Below are 14,343 nucleotides of genomic sequence, written 5' to 3'. Positions count from 1 at the left end.
TCCGCACCTGGGATCCGAACCAGCGAACCTTGGGCCACCAAGAAGCAGAACGTGCGAACTTAGCCGCTACGCCACCAGGCCAGCCCCCTAAACTATTTTTTTAATTAAGGTGTGTACATAGCTTTTTGAGACATAATGCTGTTGCACACTTACCAGACTACAGTATAGTGTAAACATAACTTTTATGTGCACTGAGAAACCAAAAAGTTCATGTGACTCGCTTTATTGCGATATTCACTTATTGCGGTGGTCTGGAACAGAACCCCCAATATCTCTAAGGTGTGCCTGTAATGATGACTACATGCCAGGCACTCTTCTAAGCTCTTTAATCATCTCATGTAATTCTCAGAACAATTCTGAGAAGTAGGTACAATTATCATACTCAGTTTACAGATGAGGAAACTGAGGCACAAAGCAATTAAATAACCTGTCCAAAATCTCAAAGATAATAAGTGGGAAAGTTGTGGGTCACACCCAGGCAGCCTAACTCCTGTGCCATCTCCTCAGCACCACACTGTCTGTCTCTCCAGTGCTAGGAGAACAAGACTTTTTTAGTTTTTACCAGTTTTGAGAAACAGACAAAACCTGAAGATAAGCAACGTCATTATTATTACAATAAAACATACTTTTTAAAATTATGTTTTCTCAGCTTCATGCCTTTTTTAAAAAACTTTTTTATTTTTTAAGATTGGCACCTGAGCTAACAACTGTTGCAAATCTTCTTCTTTTTTTTCTCCCCAAGTCCCCCCAGTACAGAGTTGTATATTTTAGTTGTGGGTCCTTCTGGTTGTACTATGTGGGACGCCGCCTCAACATGGCTTGATGAGTGGTGCCACGTCCGTGCCCAGGATCCGAACCCATGAAACCCTGGGCCGCCAAAGCAGAGCACGTGAACTTAGCCACTCGGGCGTGGGTCCAGCCCCTAAGCTTCATGCCTTTTACAGCAAATACTACAAGATTTTTTATTTTATTTTATTTTATTTTGCTGAGGAAGATTTGCCCTGGGCTAATATCTGTTGCCAGTCTTCCTCTTTTTTGCTTGAGGAAGTTTCACCCTGAGGTAACATCTGTGCCAGTCTTCCTCTATTTTGTATGTGGGTCACTGCCATATCACGGCCACTGACGAGTGGTGTAGGTCCATGCCCCGGAACCGAACCTGGGCTGCTGAAGCAGAGCATGCCAAGCAACCACTAGGCCAAGGGGCCAGCCCCCCAAGATCTCATTTTTAAAACTACAACTTCTGCCCCACAGAATGTTGTGCCCCTGCTTTCCTCTTCTGAGCTAACATGGACAGGAATTTCAGGTTTCCTGCTGTGTAGGAGCCACCTGTCCTGTGTAACTTCATTGGACAACAGTCACACAGCTCTGACACTAAAGGATAGTCTCACATAAAAACCTGCTGAATATTTTTAAAAGATACATTTTTTCCCCAAAATTATATGAGCACTTCAACTGTGACACTGTACTCCGCATTTATAAGTTTTATGATACAGTCTTCCAGAGTTTTTTTAAAATAGAAAGTCCTTGGGAAAAACTTGTGTCTAATTGCGCAGTTTGCCTGGCCCTCAAAACCTGTGTCTGCCCTGGCCTGGTCCTGTCTTCCCTTGTACGCCTAGCACAGCGGTGCGTCACTTGTGTCAGGAGCAGAGCAAAGCGCTGGCACACGGGCTGGTTGGACTTGGTGAGACTTGCCCAGAGAAGCAGATACCAGTGGAAGATATACTATGGTAATTCTTGACTCAGCCATACATATACCACCATAGCACATAACATTAATTACTTTGTTGCTTGGCTTCTTAAAACAAAATACTAAGTGACAATGTGTTTTTAATGTTTCAACATTGGGCTGTGAACAGGATGTAGTGAAAGAGGTGACGAAATGTACAGGAATCAGAGATAGGATGTAATTGGTCCGGAAGATGCCTGACACTGGCCTCTTCCTTGCAACAGTGCAACTTCCCAAACTTATATTCTTACCCTGCCGGAGAAGGAAGCAAACCCTGAAGCGCACTTCTCCCATGTGGCCAGTAGGTGGCAGTCTTGTCTGGGAGCGAAGAGAGAACCGGGACGTCGGTGTTCCAAGGCTCAAGAAGCAAAGAATTGTAAAAAAGCTCATCAGTGCTGCGTGCCTTGGAAATGGTTGCGTGGCCCCGCCACAGGTCCCAGAGGCAATGCCATTTCTAGGGCTCCGTCTGCCAAAAGAATACTAAGCTGCTGCTACAGCTCTGTCTCCTCTTTATTGTGGTTCCCTTGGCAAATCATTCGTTCTGGGTTTCTTCATGCATGAGACCAGTGATCCCCAAGCTTTCCTCCAGCGCTGACAGGCCGTGGATTCTGTGGTTCCTCTTTGGATTCGAGGAAGCCTTCCTCTTACACTAAAGTTTCCATCGAGTGTCAGCGGCGTGCTCCTTGCATCTGCTTTGTTTACGGCTGTCAGTCAGCACTAGCGCTGGAGCCGACGCGGACCCAATCGACGTTTGTCCAGTGAATGAGCGTGCGCCCCGCAGAGCTGCTCCTCAGCCTCGCTGGGCATGAACTCTCAACTGTCACCCCCTCCTCCCTGAGGACTCTAACCTCTTCCTTCCCAGACCCCATCCTCTCCTGGCTTCCTCCTGTCTCTCTGGAAACCACTTCTCCATCCTTTATACATTCCTACTCCTCTACCAGTCCCTTAGGTGTTGGTTTCTTTTTCTCTCAGGATTCAATCCTAGGTCCCCTTCTCTTTCCTCATCCACCCTATGGTTTTAATTACCACCTATAATGACAGAAACAATAATGGCTAACCTTTATAAAGTATTTTCTCCACGCTACGTACTGCTCCAGCTCTTTACTCATTTAACCCTCACAGTAAGCTGCCGAGGTGGGCTCTATTATCATTCCCATTCCGAGGATGACGGCAGAGTGGCTGAGTGACCTCCCTGCAGCTCAGACCGCTCTCCTCAGCTCCAGACCATGGCTCCCATTTGCCTGCTGAACATCTCCCCTTGGATGTCACTGACCATATTCAGAACTGGACTCCCGATATTCCAGCTCCAAACCTTTCATTCTCCAAAGTGCCAATCTCAGTGAAAACCACCCAGTCCCCCAGGCTAGAAATATAGGGATCATCCTCTCTTCCCCTTCCCACCTTCAGCCACCTGCTAACAAGACCAGTCAACTCTAACTCCTTAACAGCATTCAAATCTCTTCCCTCTTCTTCATTCTGTCTCCACCGCTGCAATTCATGTCTTTGTATTTCTCACCCCTAAACCGATCTCCATCTCTCCAGGGTGGTGCCCACACTCAGTCTATCTCCTATTCCACCACAGTGGAGGCAGCAGAACTTAGTGGTGGAGGATATGAGCTTTGGAATCCAACAGAGTCATTCCACTACTTATTAGCTGTTTGACCTTGGGCAAGCAATTCAATCTTTTTGAGTCTTAGTTTTCTCTGAAATGAAAGACAAGAAAATGCCTGCTCTATAGGATGGTTGGCACGTGAAAAGCCCTCAGAAGCTGGGGCTGGCCTACCTCCCCAGGCGTAGCTCTCACTCCATGACCCAACCTCCCGTGTCCCCGCCAGACCTCCCCGCTGGCCTGGCCACAAGGGTAGCAGGCACTACCCAACATGGCAGTTGTCACATCCTTCATTCCAGTCCCTCCCTTCTCCCCCTGGCTTTATCAGCTCACATGTCACCTTCTCCAAGGGAGCCTTCTCCTGAGTCTCTACCTCCCACCCCCTCAACATACCCTCACACCAGCCTGGCTTCCTTTGGGTTCCCATGGCTCTTAGGAAACTGGCATTCATGATGTAGTGTTCTTACTGGTACCCCATTAGACTGCGTCATCCCTGAGGGTAGGGATCATATCTTAGTCCTCCTTATGGCCATAGCACAGGAGTCTGACACACAGAAGATGCTCAGTGAGTATTTAGTTAGATAAATGAATGAATCAGTGAATGAACCAATGACTGCCTCAGTTTAGGACAGTTGGGTATTGTTAGCACCACAGGCTTCAGGCAAAGCTGCCGAAGACAGTGGTGTCCTGTGGCCCCCTGGTTTCCGAATGAGTCTGCTGTGCTTGGTGACTAACACAGGGCGTGAGGAGTTGTAACTGGCTGTGGTTCTCGTGGAGACATTTGGTCAGGGACTAGCACTTTCGCTTTCGGTATAAATAGTGACAGCTGTGTGCTCGCTTCGGCAGCACATATACTAAAATTGGAACGATACAGAGAAGATTAGCATGGCCCCTGCGCAAGGATGACACGCAAATTCGTGAAGCGTTCCATATTTTTGTGTTATTAGCCAATATGACCTCAATAAAATAATTTTTAAAAATGGATTAAAGACTTGAATGTAAGACTCGCAACCGTAAAACTCCTAGAAGAAAACATAGGTAGTACACGCTTTGACATCGGTCCTCAGGCAAGGGAAACAAAAGAAAAGATAAACAAATGAGACTACATCAAACTAAAAAGCTTCTGCACAGCCAAGGAAACCATCAACAAAAAGACAACATTCCAACTGGGAGAAGATCGTTACAAATCGTGTATCCAATAACCAGTTAATTTCCAAAATATATAAATAACTCATACAACTTAACAATAAAAAACAAACAACTCGATCAAAAACTGGGCCAGAGAATCTGAACAGATATTTTCTGAAGATTTACAGATGGCCAACAGGCACATGAAAAGATGTTCAACATCACTAATTATTAGGGAAATGCAAATCGAAACTACAATGAGATATCACCTCATGCCCGTCAGAATGGCTGAAAGAGAAAAGGGAACCCTCATACATTGCTGGTGGGAATGTAACTTGGTGCAGCCATCATGGAAGACAGTATGGAGATTCCTCAAGAAATTAAAAATAGAAAACCATATGATGCAGCTATTCCACTTCTGGGTATTTATCCAAAGAACACAAAAACACTAATTCAAAACACCGTTATGTTCACTGAAGCATTATTCACAATAGCCAAGACTTGGAAGCAACCTAACTGCCCAGAAACGGATGAATAGATAAAGAAGATGTGGTATACATACAACGGAATACTATTCAGTCATAAAAAAGATGAAATCTTGCCATCTGCGACAACATGAACGGACCTTGAGGGTATCAGGCTAAGCAAAATAAGTCAGACAGAGAAAGACAATGACCATAGCACTTCACTCATATTTGGAAGATAAACAAACAAACAAAAAACCACATAGATACAAAGAATAGACTGGTGGTTACGAGAGGGGTAGGGAGTGGGGAGAAGGGAAAAGGGGTAAAGGGGCACATTTGTACGGAGATGGATGGAAACTAGACTTTTGGTGGTGAACACAATGTAGTCTATACAGAAGTCAAAATATAGCGATGTACACCTTAAATTGATATAATGTTATAAACCAATGTGACCTCAATTTTTAAAAAGATCAATAAAATTAAAATTATGGGATTTATACATTTAAAACATAAATAATAAAGCAGAAATATCTCTCTACAAAAAAAAAAAGCAGCAGCAGCCACAATTTCTGGAGTAACCACTTTTCAATAAAATAGAAAAGGAAAAAAAATAAAAATAAATAAATAAATAAATAAATAAATAGTGACAGCTGTGAATTTTAAACTCAATCAAAAATGACTCAGTGACTAAATCCATTTTTCTAAGGAGCTCCAAGAGTTGCCGATATACAGGCAACGAAGGATCAAGTATTTAGTGTAAAGTGAATAGGCAGAGCCAGATATTTGTCTCCTGGAGTACTTGGTCCTATGTGGGCAGAGAATGCCACTTGTGGTCAGGGAGATTTCATAAAATTATCTTCATCCATTCATTTCTCCCCTGAGTGTTCACGGAGTCCTTCCTTGCTGCAGGAAGAGCTCACTTAGGCACAGGCAGGCACTCTTCCCGGGTGTCCTGGCACTCAGGTGCCGCCAGCTTGTGCCTGGGAAGAGCCCACTCCTGAGAGGTGTGCTGCAGCTGACGAGGCCCCGTGTAGTCGGATGGGAGAGGAGCCAACCGCTCAGATGCAAAAACCAAGCTGCACTAATTCAAGAAGGAAGAAAAGGTTTCATAACCAAACAATATGAGAACAAGTGAGAAGACTTGGGGGTTTCAGCCTCCAGCCAGCACAGGCCACGGCTGCCAAGCAACCAGGGGCACCCAGGCCGCATTTTCATCCAGGTGGGAGAGTGTTTGGAGGAAGCTGGGGAGGCTCGACATGCAAGTCCCTTTCCGTCCGCAATGTTGCCGGCTCTGTGATTCCAAATTAGAACCAGATCTGAGCAATCGGAGGCTGGGGTGAGGGGCACCTGGGTTGTGAGGGCCACCCCTGGAGACCTGGACAAAGAGGAAACCCAGAAGGAGCGGCTGGACAGTCATAGGAAGTGTTTCTGAATGAACCAGCTGTTTCTGAATCAGCTTGGTCCACAGAGGAAAGGGGCTGCCCCAGAAGGCCTGTCCCCAGAGTGCCAAGCACTAGAAGGGGTAGCAGGGGACATCCTTGAGGATTTGCTCCTGGGAGTGAATCTTTGATTCTGTGATTGGGAAGAACAGGCTGAGACAAGACTGGCCTCAGGACCAGGCCTTCTGGTGTGCCCCATGGCTCTAGAGCCCGGAAGGATGGCAGGCCTCCCAGAATCTGGCACAAGGGCAGTTTTGGGGAAGTGGGCTGGTTCTCCATGCCTTTCCTTAGATCAACACACCAGCCAAAAGTGGTTCTCTTCTTCCTGCCAGAGGGCGCTCTAAGGCCTGGAGTGCGGAACACAGCTCCCGCTCCCTCTGCTGGGCTTGGCAGCTGATGGTTCAGCAGCAGGCAGGAGAGTTGAGTGTGCAGTGTGTGTGCAAGACACAGAGCCTCTACCTCTGGGTAAACAGGCCACTGCTCTGTTGGTGCTTGTCAATGACAGTTTTCTGACCAGCATTTGTTCACTGTTAGGCAGCATATGTCTGTTGGGAGTTAAGCAAGTAAAGGTTCCAAGAGCTGAAAGCATCTCCTGCAGAGACCTACTCTGTGTGCCTTGTAGATCAACACAGTCCCTTTCATGGCCTCTTCACCAGATGCCCCTTATCTCCCAGCGTGGAGGGAGGGCCAAAATCCCTTCACCTTTCCATATGCCTGGCTCATATGAAGTGAGCATTCATGGCACGTGGCTCAGTTCTAGGCTGGCCCAGAAGTTAAGGTCCTGGCTTCCAAGAGCTCCCCCAGTTGGCCATGGAGATGAAGGGATGGAGCTGCAGCAGTGCTGGCTCTTCAGCCTGTACAAGAGTCGGGGCTGGGAGGAGTTCTACAGCTCAGTGTGGATGGGGCCACAGTGGCCAGGGCAGAGCCTCCTCTAGGGTCATCTCTCAGCAAGCTGGCAGTTTCCAAGCACAGTCCTAGGCTGCCACGACCGGAGTGGTCTTTAGCCTACAAGAATGCAAGATCCACTCACTTCTTTTCGACAACATTTATGGAGCGTGCATTTGTGCCAGGAACAGTTTGAGGCTCTGGGCAGACAGGGGTGCCTCAGATATGTTCACTGGAGTTCACACACTAGTGGAGAGACTCTTACTGGATGATACCAGTACGCCATGGTGAGAAAGTGATGCTGTAGGGCCAGAGACGCAGAACATCTGCTCCTGAGTGGTCCAGAGTGTAGTCAGGGAGAGAACAGGCCAGAAAGCTCATTTCTGAGCTGAGTCTAGAAGAATGAGTACCAATGGCCAGGTAAAGACTCTTTTTCTGATAATGGTAGGCTAGGCAGTTTGGACCCATTCCCCCACCTGGAGACTAAACTACTGAGCTGATTTTACTCACAAGACTTCTGACACTAAATGTGTGGGGGTTTTCCACACCAAGCAATTCTCCAGTTCTCTGTGGACACCAGCTGGTTGTCCTACGGTTCAATTCGATTCTGACACTAACTGCCCGGAGTTAACTTCAAACTCCACAGGCTTCAGAGCACAGTCCCACAAGACTGCCCTCGCTTCAGATGCCCCATGTCACCCACACTTCTGTCCAAGCTGGCCACAAAGTCAGACGGTTCCCATAACCCCCTCTCCCGTTCAGATTCCACAATTTACCAGAACAACTCACAGAACTCAGGAAAGCACTTTATTACCAGTTTATTATAAAGGAGTCAGCTCAGAACAGCCAAATGGAAGAGATGTATAGGGCAAGACATGGGTTAGGGGGCTGTTCCAGACACACCACCCTCCCACACCTCGATGTGTTCACCAGCCCGGAAGCTCTCCAAACCCCATCACTGAAGGGTTTTTATGGAGGTTTCATTACATAGGCATGAGGATTACATCATTGGCTACTGGTGATTAACTCACTCTCTCATCTCTCTCCCCTCCCTAGAGGCTAGGGGCTGGGGCTGAAAGGTCCAACCCTGTAGTCATGTCCTGGTCTTTCTAGTGACCAGCCCCCATCCTGATGCCCTCTAGGCACCCCCAGCCACCAATTATCTCATTTAACATGCAAAAGACACTCATCACTCTGGAGATTCCAAGGCTTTTAGAAGCTGTGGGCCAGGAACCAGCGACAAAAATCAAATATCTATTTCCCATTGTAGCACAAATATCTAGAAGAAAAAAATGTTACCTTCTTAATAACATTAGAGAGCAGTACAGTGAGGAATTACCAGACCACAACCTAGGGGAAGGTGAGAACCCAGAAGGAAGCCCAGCACTCAAAGTAGAGGCCATTTCCTGATCCGGAAGAAACGAAGCAGCATCAAAAGGTGAGGGAGGGGCCGGCCCGTGGTTAAGTTCACACGCTCCCTTCCCGGGCCCAGGGTTTCGCCGGTTCAGATCCTGGGTGCAGACCTAGCACCGCTCATCAGGCCATGCTGAGGCGACGTCCTATGTAGCACAGCCAGAAGGACCTACAACTAGAACACACAGCTAGGTACTGGGGGGCTTTGGGGAGAAGAAGAAGAAAAAAGATTGACAACAGATGTTAGCTGAGGGCCAATCTTAAAAAAAAAAAGACATAGGGGCTGGCCCCGTGGCCGAGTGGTTAAGTTCACGCGCTCCGCTGTAGGCGGCCCAGTGTTTCATCAGTTCGAATCCTGGGCGCAGACATGGCACTGCTCGTCTGGCCACGCTGAGGCGGCGTCCCACATGCCACAACTAGAAGGACCCACAACAAAGAATATACAACTATGTACCGGGGGGCTTTGGGGAGAAAAAGGAAAAAAATAAAATCTTTAAAAAAAAAAAAAAAAAGACATGGGACAGAGAAGGCAGCGGGTCTGCCCCAGCTAGGAGGTCTGATATCTCTACCAGAAATGCATTAAGCTGGGACCCTGGAGGACAATATCCTGAAGGTAAGGGTGAGCCAGAAGTAGGCCAGCCCTCAAGTGGTCTTCCACAGATTGTACAACCACCTGGTGGTCCAAGGAACCTCAAGTCTTGAACTTAGGCAAAGGTGGTTCAGAATTAAGAGTGCTCAGGTGGCTGATAGAAACAAAGGAAAATGCTCTCTGGAAGAAAGTATCTTCATCCTAGCTCTCAAGTTTTTCCTACAATTAATTTTGCACATACAAGACCAACCCAAAGTATAAGATAATCATGCACACAAAGAAGTTACTGTAAGTGACTAGTAGACTAGAAAATGACTCACAAAGACTTCAGCCAAAGTAATTATTAGATACAGACTCAAAAACTAAGTTAAAAAAAAATCTGGTAAAGCTTTGCACAGTGGCAGTATCGTAAACAATGAAGTTTATCCAAGGCGCCATTATTGCTAATTTAAAAAAATATGGTAAATAACTTTAGGGATCAGGAAGCTATAAAAAGTGACATAACAGATTTGAGAAACAACAAAATGGAATTTCTGAAACTTAAAAATACAATAGTTAAAAGTAATTACTCAGGGGGCTGGCCCCGTGGCCGAGTGGTTAAGTTCGAGCGCTCCACTGCAGGCAGCCCAGTGTTTCGTTGGTTCGGATCCTGGGCGCGGACATGGCACTGCTCATCAAGCCACGCTGAGGCAGCGTCCCACATGCCACAACTAGAAGGACCCACAACGAAGAATATACAACTATGTACCAGGGGGCTTTGGGGAGAAAAAGGAAAAAAATTTAAAAAAAATAAAAAGTAATTACTCAATGGACACATTTCACAGACTAGACACAAGTGAAGAGAAAATTAGTAAGCAAGAAGAAAGGGAAGAAGAAACTATTCAGAATTCACCAAAGTCAAAAAGATGAAAATAAAGAGAGTAAGAGACTGAGGTAAGAGACTTGGTTGGTGGAGAACATCTAATAGAGACAAAGAGAAAAAAGAAAGATTAGGGCAGCAGCACCATTAAAGAAACGTTGACTGAGAATTGTCAAGAACTGATGTAAGACACTAGTCCACTGTTAGGAAAAGAAGGCCCATGTCACGAACTTGGAAAGCTATGGGATCCTCTGTTGACTTGGTGTTGAGCTGATCTGGTGGTTTCCTGCCTTCATACAAGAGAGCAAAGAATACACATTTAAGTTCGCAGAGCACACATGCTATACCTCTCGTGAAAACCTTGAAAATTAAAGGACAAAAAAAATCAAAACACCTTTTAAAACAGCAAATGGGCTGTGTTTGCTACTCCTTAGTTAGGGATATGCCTGCATTCTGGCAGATCAAGCATCCATCTCTGAGGAACCAAATACTTAACCTTACCTAAGTAAGGCCTCAGGAAAACGCCACTACCAGTTCTCGAGTGTTTCCTGTCCACCAAAATCTTCAGCTGAAATTCCATCCAAAAAAACAAGGCTGTATGTGTACCCACGGTGCCCATCTTCCCCGATACCAGCAGATCCCCCAGCACACAGGGTGCCTTTGCACCTATGGACGAAAGCTTCTCTTCCATTCTAGAGACTTTTCCCAAATGCATTCTTATCACGTAAAATCTCCTGACAAGGAAATAAAAGGTTAATTTTTGTTATTCAAGCAGATAATACTGATAATAGTTCTCATGTGTCGACATTACATTCTGGTTTGCAAATGACTGGCCACGGAAACAAGTACTTTCCTAAGTCCTGTCTCCCCCAGGAGGGAGTGGAGAGAGGGGCCACACTGGACTCCTGTGCTGGGGTCGGCGCGTTTCTCAGTCCTGTCTTCCATGGAGAAGCGCATGTGTTTAGTGTAACATTTACCCCAGCCTACCATCCATTACCCTCTGACCCTGCCCCCTTCTAGCTCTGCCTCTCTATGGTTCCTTTCTCTTTACAAAAATACTCAATCCTCCCCATCTTCACAGGCCCTCCCACAGCCTACCACCCCTTTTATAGCACTTGTCACCATATGTGCCCTGGCCACAATAGGACTTCCCTGTGGATTTGTCAAAAGGCTGAGTGAATGCTGGAAGGAATGAAGGACTGGAAAGTAGCCCCAGAAAATTCCCTCCATAAATTCTAGTTCCCTCCTCCTTCCTAACAAATTCTTTCCATCCTTTTGCTTTCACCACTTCCTAGCTGTGGTACCTTGGGCGAAGTGCTTTACCTCTGTGTGCCTCACCTCTGTGTGCCTCATTCCCTCCAATGTAAAATGGGGATAACAGTCAGTGTTATTGCAAAGCAAACTCATCGGTTATGTTGGGAACAGTTATGGTGCACTTCAGTGGGATACTGTATGGAAAGCCCTTGGCACAGAGCCTGGGCAAAGAATACCTCAGTAATGGTTCGTCAGAGAGGAAAGTTTCTCTAAACTGCTGTCTACCTTGCTTCCACCCCTGTCTCATTTTCTGCCCCACATCCCTCACCCACAACTCTGCCTTCCTCTCATCTCCTCTTTCTCCATCCTTGTCTCCTTGAAGAACCCAGCCCTTCCCTCCTTCACAAAATCTTCTGGATTCCTCCGAGCCACAGGCGCCTGCCTCTGTGGGGCCTCTGGCTCTGGCCTCGACCCCCTCCTCCTCCTCTTTAACCACGAGTTGCAGGAGGGCAGGACTGAGGTGCCCCCTGCCCAGCTCCCCCCATGCCCTGCCCAGTGCTGGCCAGTAAAAGGTGCTGGGGAAGCTAGATGGAGGGTAAAGGGATGGTCCCAGGGCTCTCGGCTTCCTCGGGGGTGGGCACTGTTGGAGCCTCAGGCCTCTCCAGCGCCTCTGCCCTTCCGCAGCCATCGAGCTGATCAAGGACCTGGTCAACTACGACGTGTGCCCGGCGCTGCTCAGAGGCCTCGTGGACCTGCTGATTCCGTCGGTCAGGGAGACCAGCAAACTGCAGCCCAAGATCCTCAACGGTAGAGACCCGCTAGGACTGGGGGCAAGGGGCACCTGGGCGGGAGCAGGGGGGTCTCCCGCCTCATGGCTGCCACTCTGCCAGACTCCTCGGTTCTCCAGCTCACCGCCCAGCTGCCCGTGTTCTTGCAGCAGGCCGCGGCCGCCAAGACCATCGGGTAAGCAGACGGGGGTGGGGAGGGGTGCAGTCCCCCAGCTTCAGCGCTGCCCGCGGGCCCCAGCGCAGCGGCCGGGCACGCGAGCCCCAAGGGGTGGCCGCAGCGCGAATCCCCTGCCCAGGGTCCTGGCGCGCAGCAACACGAGCCTCGCCCAGGAGATGCTGCACCTGCGCGTGGTGCACAGCCTGCTGAGCGCCATGGGCAACACGGACCACAGCAACAGCCAGCGGCAGGCCAGCCTCACGCTGCAGGTGAGCGCGGCGGCTCCGGCGGGGCGGCGCGGCGCGGCCCGGGGCGGCCCTGCAGTCACGCCGGCCGCCCCCCACCCTACTCCGCAGTATTTCGTGCAGACGTTCCCGGTCGTGGAGCAGCACGTGCGCAAGTCCATGGGGGAGGAACTCTACCAGCTCTTCCTCGTAAGTGCCCCCATCCCGTCCCGCCACAAAGAGCAAAGGGCACGGACAGAATGGTGCCCTCTCCACACCGTCCCCACCCTGCTCAACACCACCCACACAGATGGGGCCTGGTGGCCAGCTGCAGGAGGGACTGCCTGGCGTGGCCTCCTCTCCTGGCACCTTTCCGTTCCTTTTGCTGCCCTTCTAGTCAAGCTAGGAGCCCAACCCCCGCCTGCAACCTCCCTCTGCCCGAGCCCACCCAAGCCTAGACTGCCTTGGCACCTCAGCCAGGTTCCCCTTGCTCCCATTCTCAGAGCAGCCCCGAGAACTTATACATGAAAATAGATAGCATTCAGGCGGACATCTTGGCTGCCAACAAAGTCAATGTCACCAGAGGTGAGTGGGGAGGGAGGGGACCCGGGGCAGAGAGGTGCAGCGGGCGCTCAGGCTCAGGCGCACCTCCCTGCCTCCAGAGTTACACCTCACTGAGGCCTGCAGCAGCATGAGCTTCTGCTTCAGCCCTGGTAATGAGGATCAGAACGAAGATACGGAAGGAAAGGAGTAACAGAGCCTCTGAGGCAATCCAGGAAGCCAGGGCTGTGTGGCAGGAAGCGTGGCTGAAGGAGCCTGGTGCCCCTAGGCCCTAGGTGGGAGGCTGGGGGTGAGGCCCACCAGTGAGGGAATGGGAGAGCCGCTGGCTGGGAAGAGCTCAATAAACAGTCTTGCTGTCTCTCTGTTCTCTGTGTCGGGGGCGGGGAGGGAGATGGAATGAAAGCCGGGATGCTGGGTTGGGGTGCCTCTGCTCACCGAGGAAAAGGGCTGCTCCGGAGGGACCAACATCCAGAAGGTTCACAGGCACAGCCTGCTGGCCCCTCACTCTCTCCTTCAGGACACACACCCACCTGGTTTGTCTCCTGCCTCTCTGGTTGTTTCTCCTCATTCTCTTTTGCTGATTCCTCCTCTTCAACCCAGCTTCTTTCGAGTTGGAGTGAGGCAAGACTCTGACCTCGAGCCTCTATCTCCTTTTACACCCTGGTGATCTCATCCAGGCTCAAGCTTTAAATACTGCTTCTGTGTACTGACTCCCACACGTCTGTTTCCAGCTAAACACTTCCACCTCATTGTGCCCAAAACTGAACTTGCGATCCTGCGCCACCTTCTGCGACTTACTAACGGCACCTCATCCTTCCTGCCGCTCAGAACAGAAGAGTGGAGTTCTTGTCTGTTTAACATCTGTATCCATCTATCTGTTGACTCTACCTTCCAGATGTATCCAGAATCCAGCTCCAACTCACTCCCTCCATTGCTAAGGCCCTGGTCTTAGCCATCTAATGCTTCGCCACCTAGTACCATCATCTGTCCTCTAGATGACTCTGCTTTCTGCCCTATTCTCTTTTCAATACAGCAGCCAGAACGGTCTTTTTAAACTTTAGATTCTATTGCTCTGTTCAAAACCTTGTAGGGCTGTCCATTTCACTGAAAGTAAAGCTCACACCCTTGGCCATCGTGTCTCCCACCACCTCTGAACTCTCTCCTTCTTTCTGCAGTCGCCCTGGCTGTGTGGGTGTTTCCTGAAACTGACAAACAAGCTCTTGCCTTAGGGCTTTTGTCCTGAC

General features: G+C 49.0%; 2 protein-coding genes and 1 non-coding gene across 15 annotated transcripts in view; 2 read left to right on the top strand and 1 right to left on the bottom strand.

The window, feature by feature from the left end:
- The window catches only part of ARMH1 (armadillo like helical domain containing 1), a 49,788-nt gene extending 36,331 nt beyond the window's left edge, over positions 1-13,457 (top strand). For 7 of the 12 annotated variants that reach the window (XM_023631387.2, XM_001496328.7, XM_023631369.2 and 4 more), the window contains 6 exons: positions 12,054-12,176; positions 12,260-12,332; positions 12,454-12,583; positions 12,671-12,748; positions 13,042-13,123; positions 13,201-13,457. In XM_023631387.2, coding sequence (XP_023487155.1) covers positions 12,054-12,176; positions 12,260-12,332; positions 12,454-12,583; positions 12,671-12,748; positions 13,042-13,123; positions 13,201-13,292 — 578 coding nt within the window. In that variant the 3' untranslated portion in view covers positions 13,293-13,457. The remainder of the gene's footprint in view (positions 1-12,053; positions 12,177-12,259; positions 12,333-12,453; positions 12,584-12,670; positions 12,749-13,041; positions 13,124-13,200) is intronic. The other 5 variants (XM_070260095.1, XM_014737300.3, XM_070260098.1 and 2 more) reach the window with 1 other exon arrangement.
- Positions 1-14,289, bottom strand: part of TMEM53 (transmembrane protein 53) — a 69,069-nt gene extending 54,780 nt beyond the window's left edge. The window contains exon 1 of one of the 2 annotated variants that reach the window (XM_070260099.1): positions 13,630-14,289. The gene's annotated coding sequence lies outside the window, so the exon portion shown is untranslated. The remainder of the gene's footprint in view (positions 1-13,629) is intronic. The other variant, XM_070260100.1, reaches the window with a different exon arrangement.
- LOC111772622 (U6 spliceosomal RNA) lies at positions 4,166-4,272 on the top strand. Its single transcript, XR_002806626.1, has one exon. It is a non-coding gene; the product is annotated as a U6 spliceosomal RNA (small nuclear RNA).
- Positions 14,290-14,343: the final 54 nt, after the last annotated feature.

This window comes from Equus caballus, chromosome 2 (genome assembly GCF_041296265.1).
Source record: "Equus caballus isolate H_3958 breed thoroughbred chromosome 2, TB-T2T, whole genome shotgun sequence".
In the NCBI taxonomy this organism is placed as follows: domain Eukaryota; kingdom Metazoa; phylum Chordata; class Mammalia; order Perissodactyla; family Equidae; genus Equus; species Equus caballus.
This window is presented reverse-complemented; position numbering and strand designations above follow the sequence as displayed.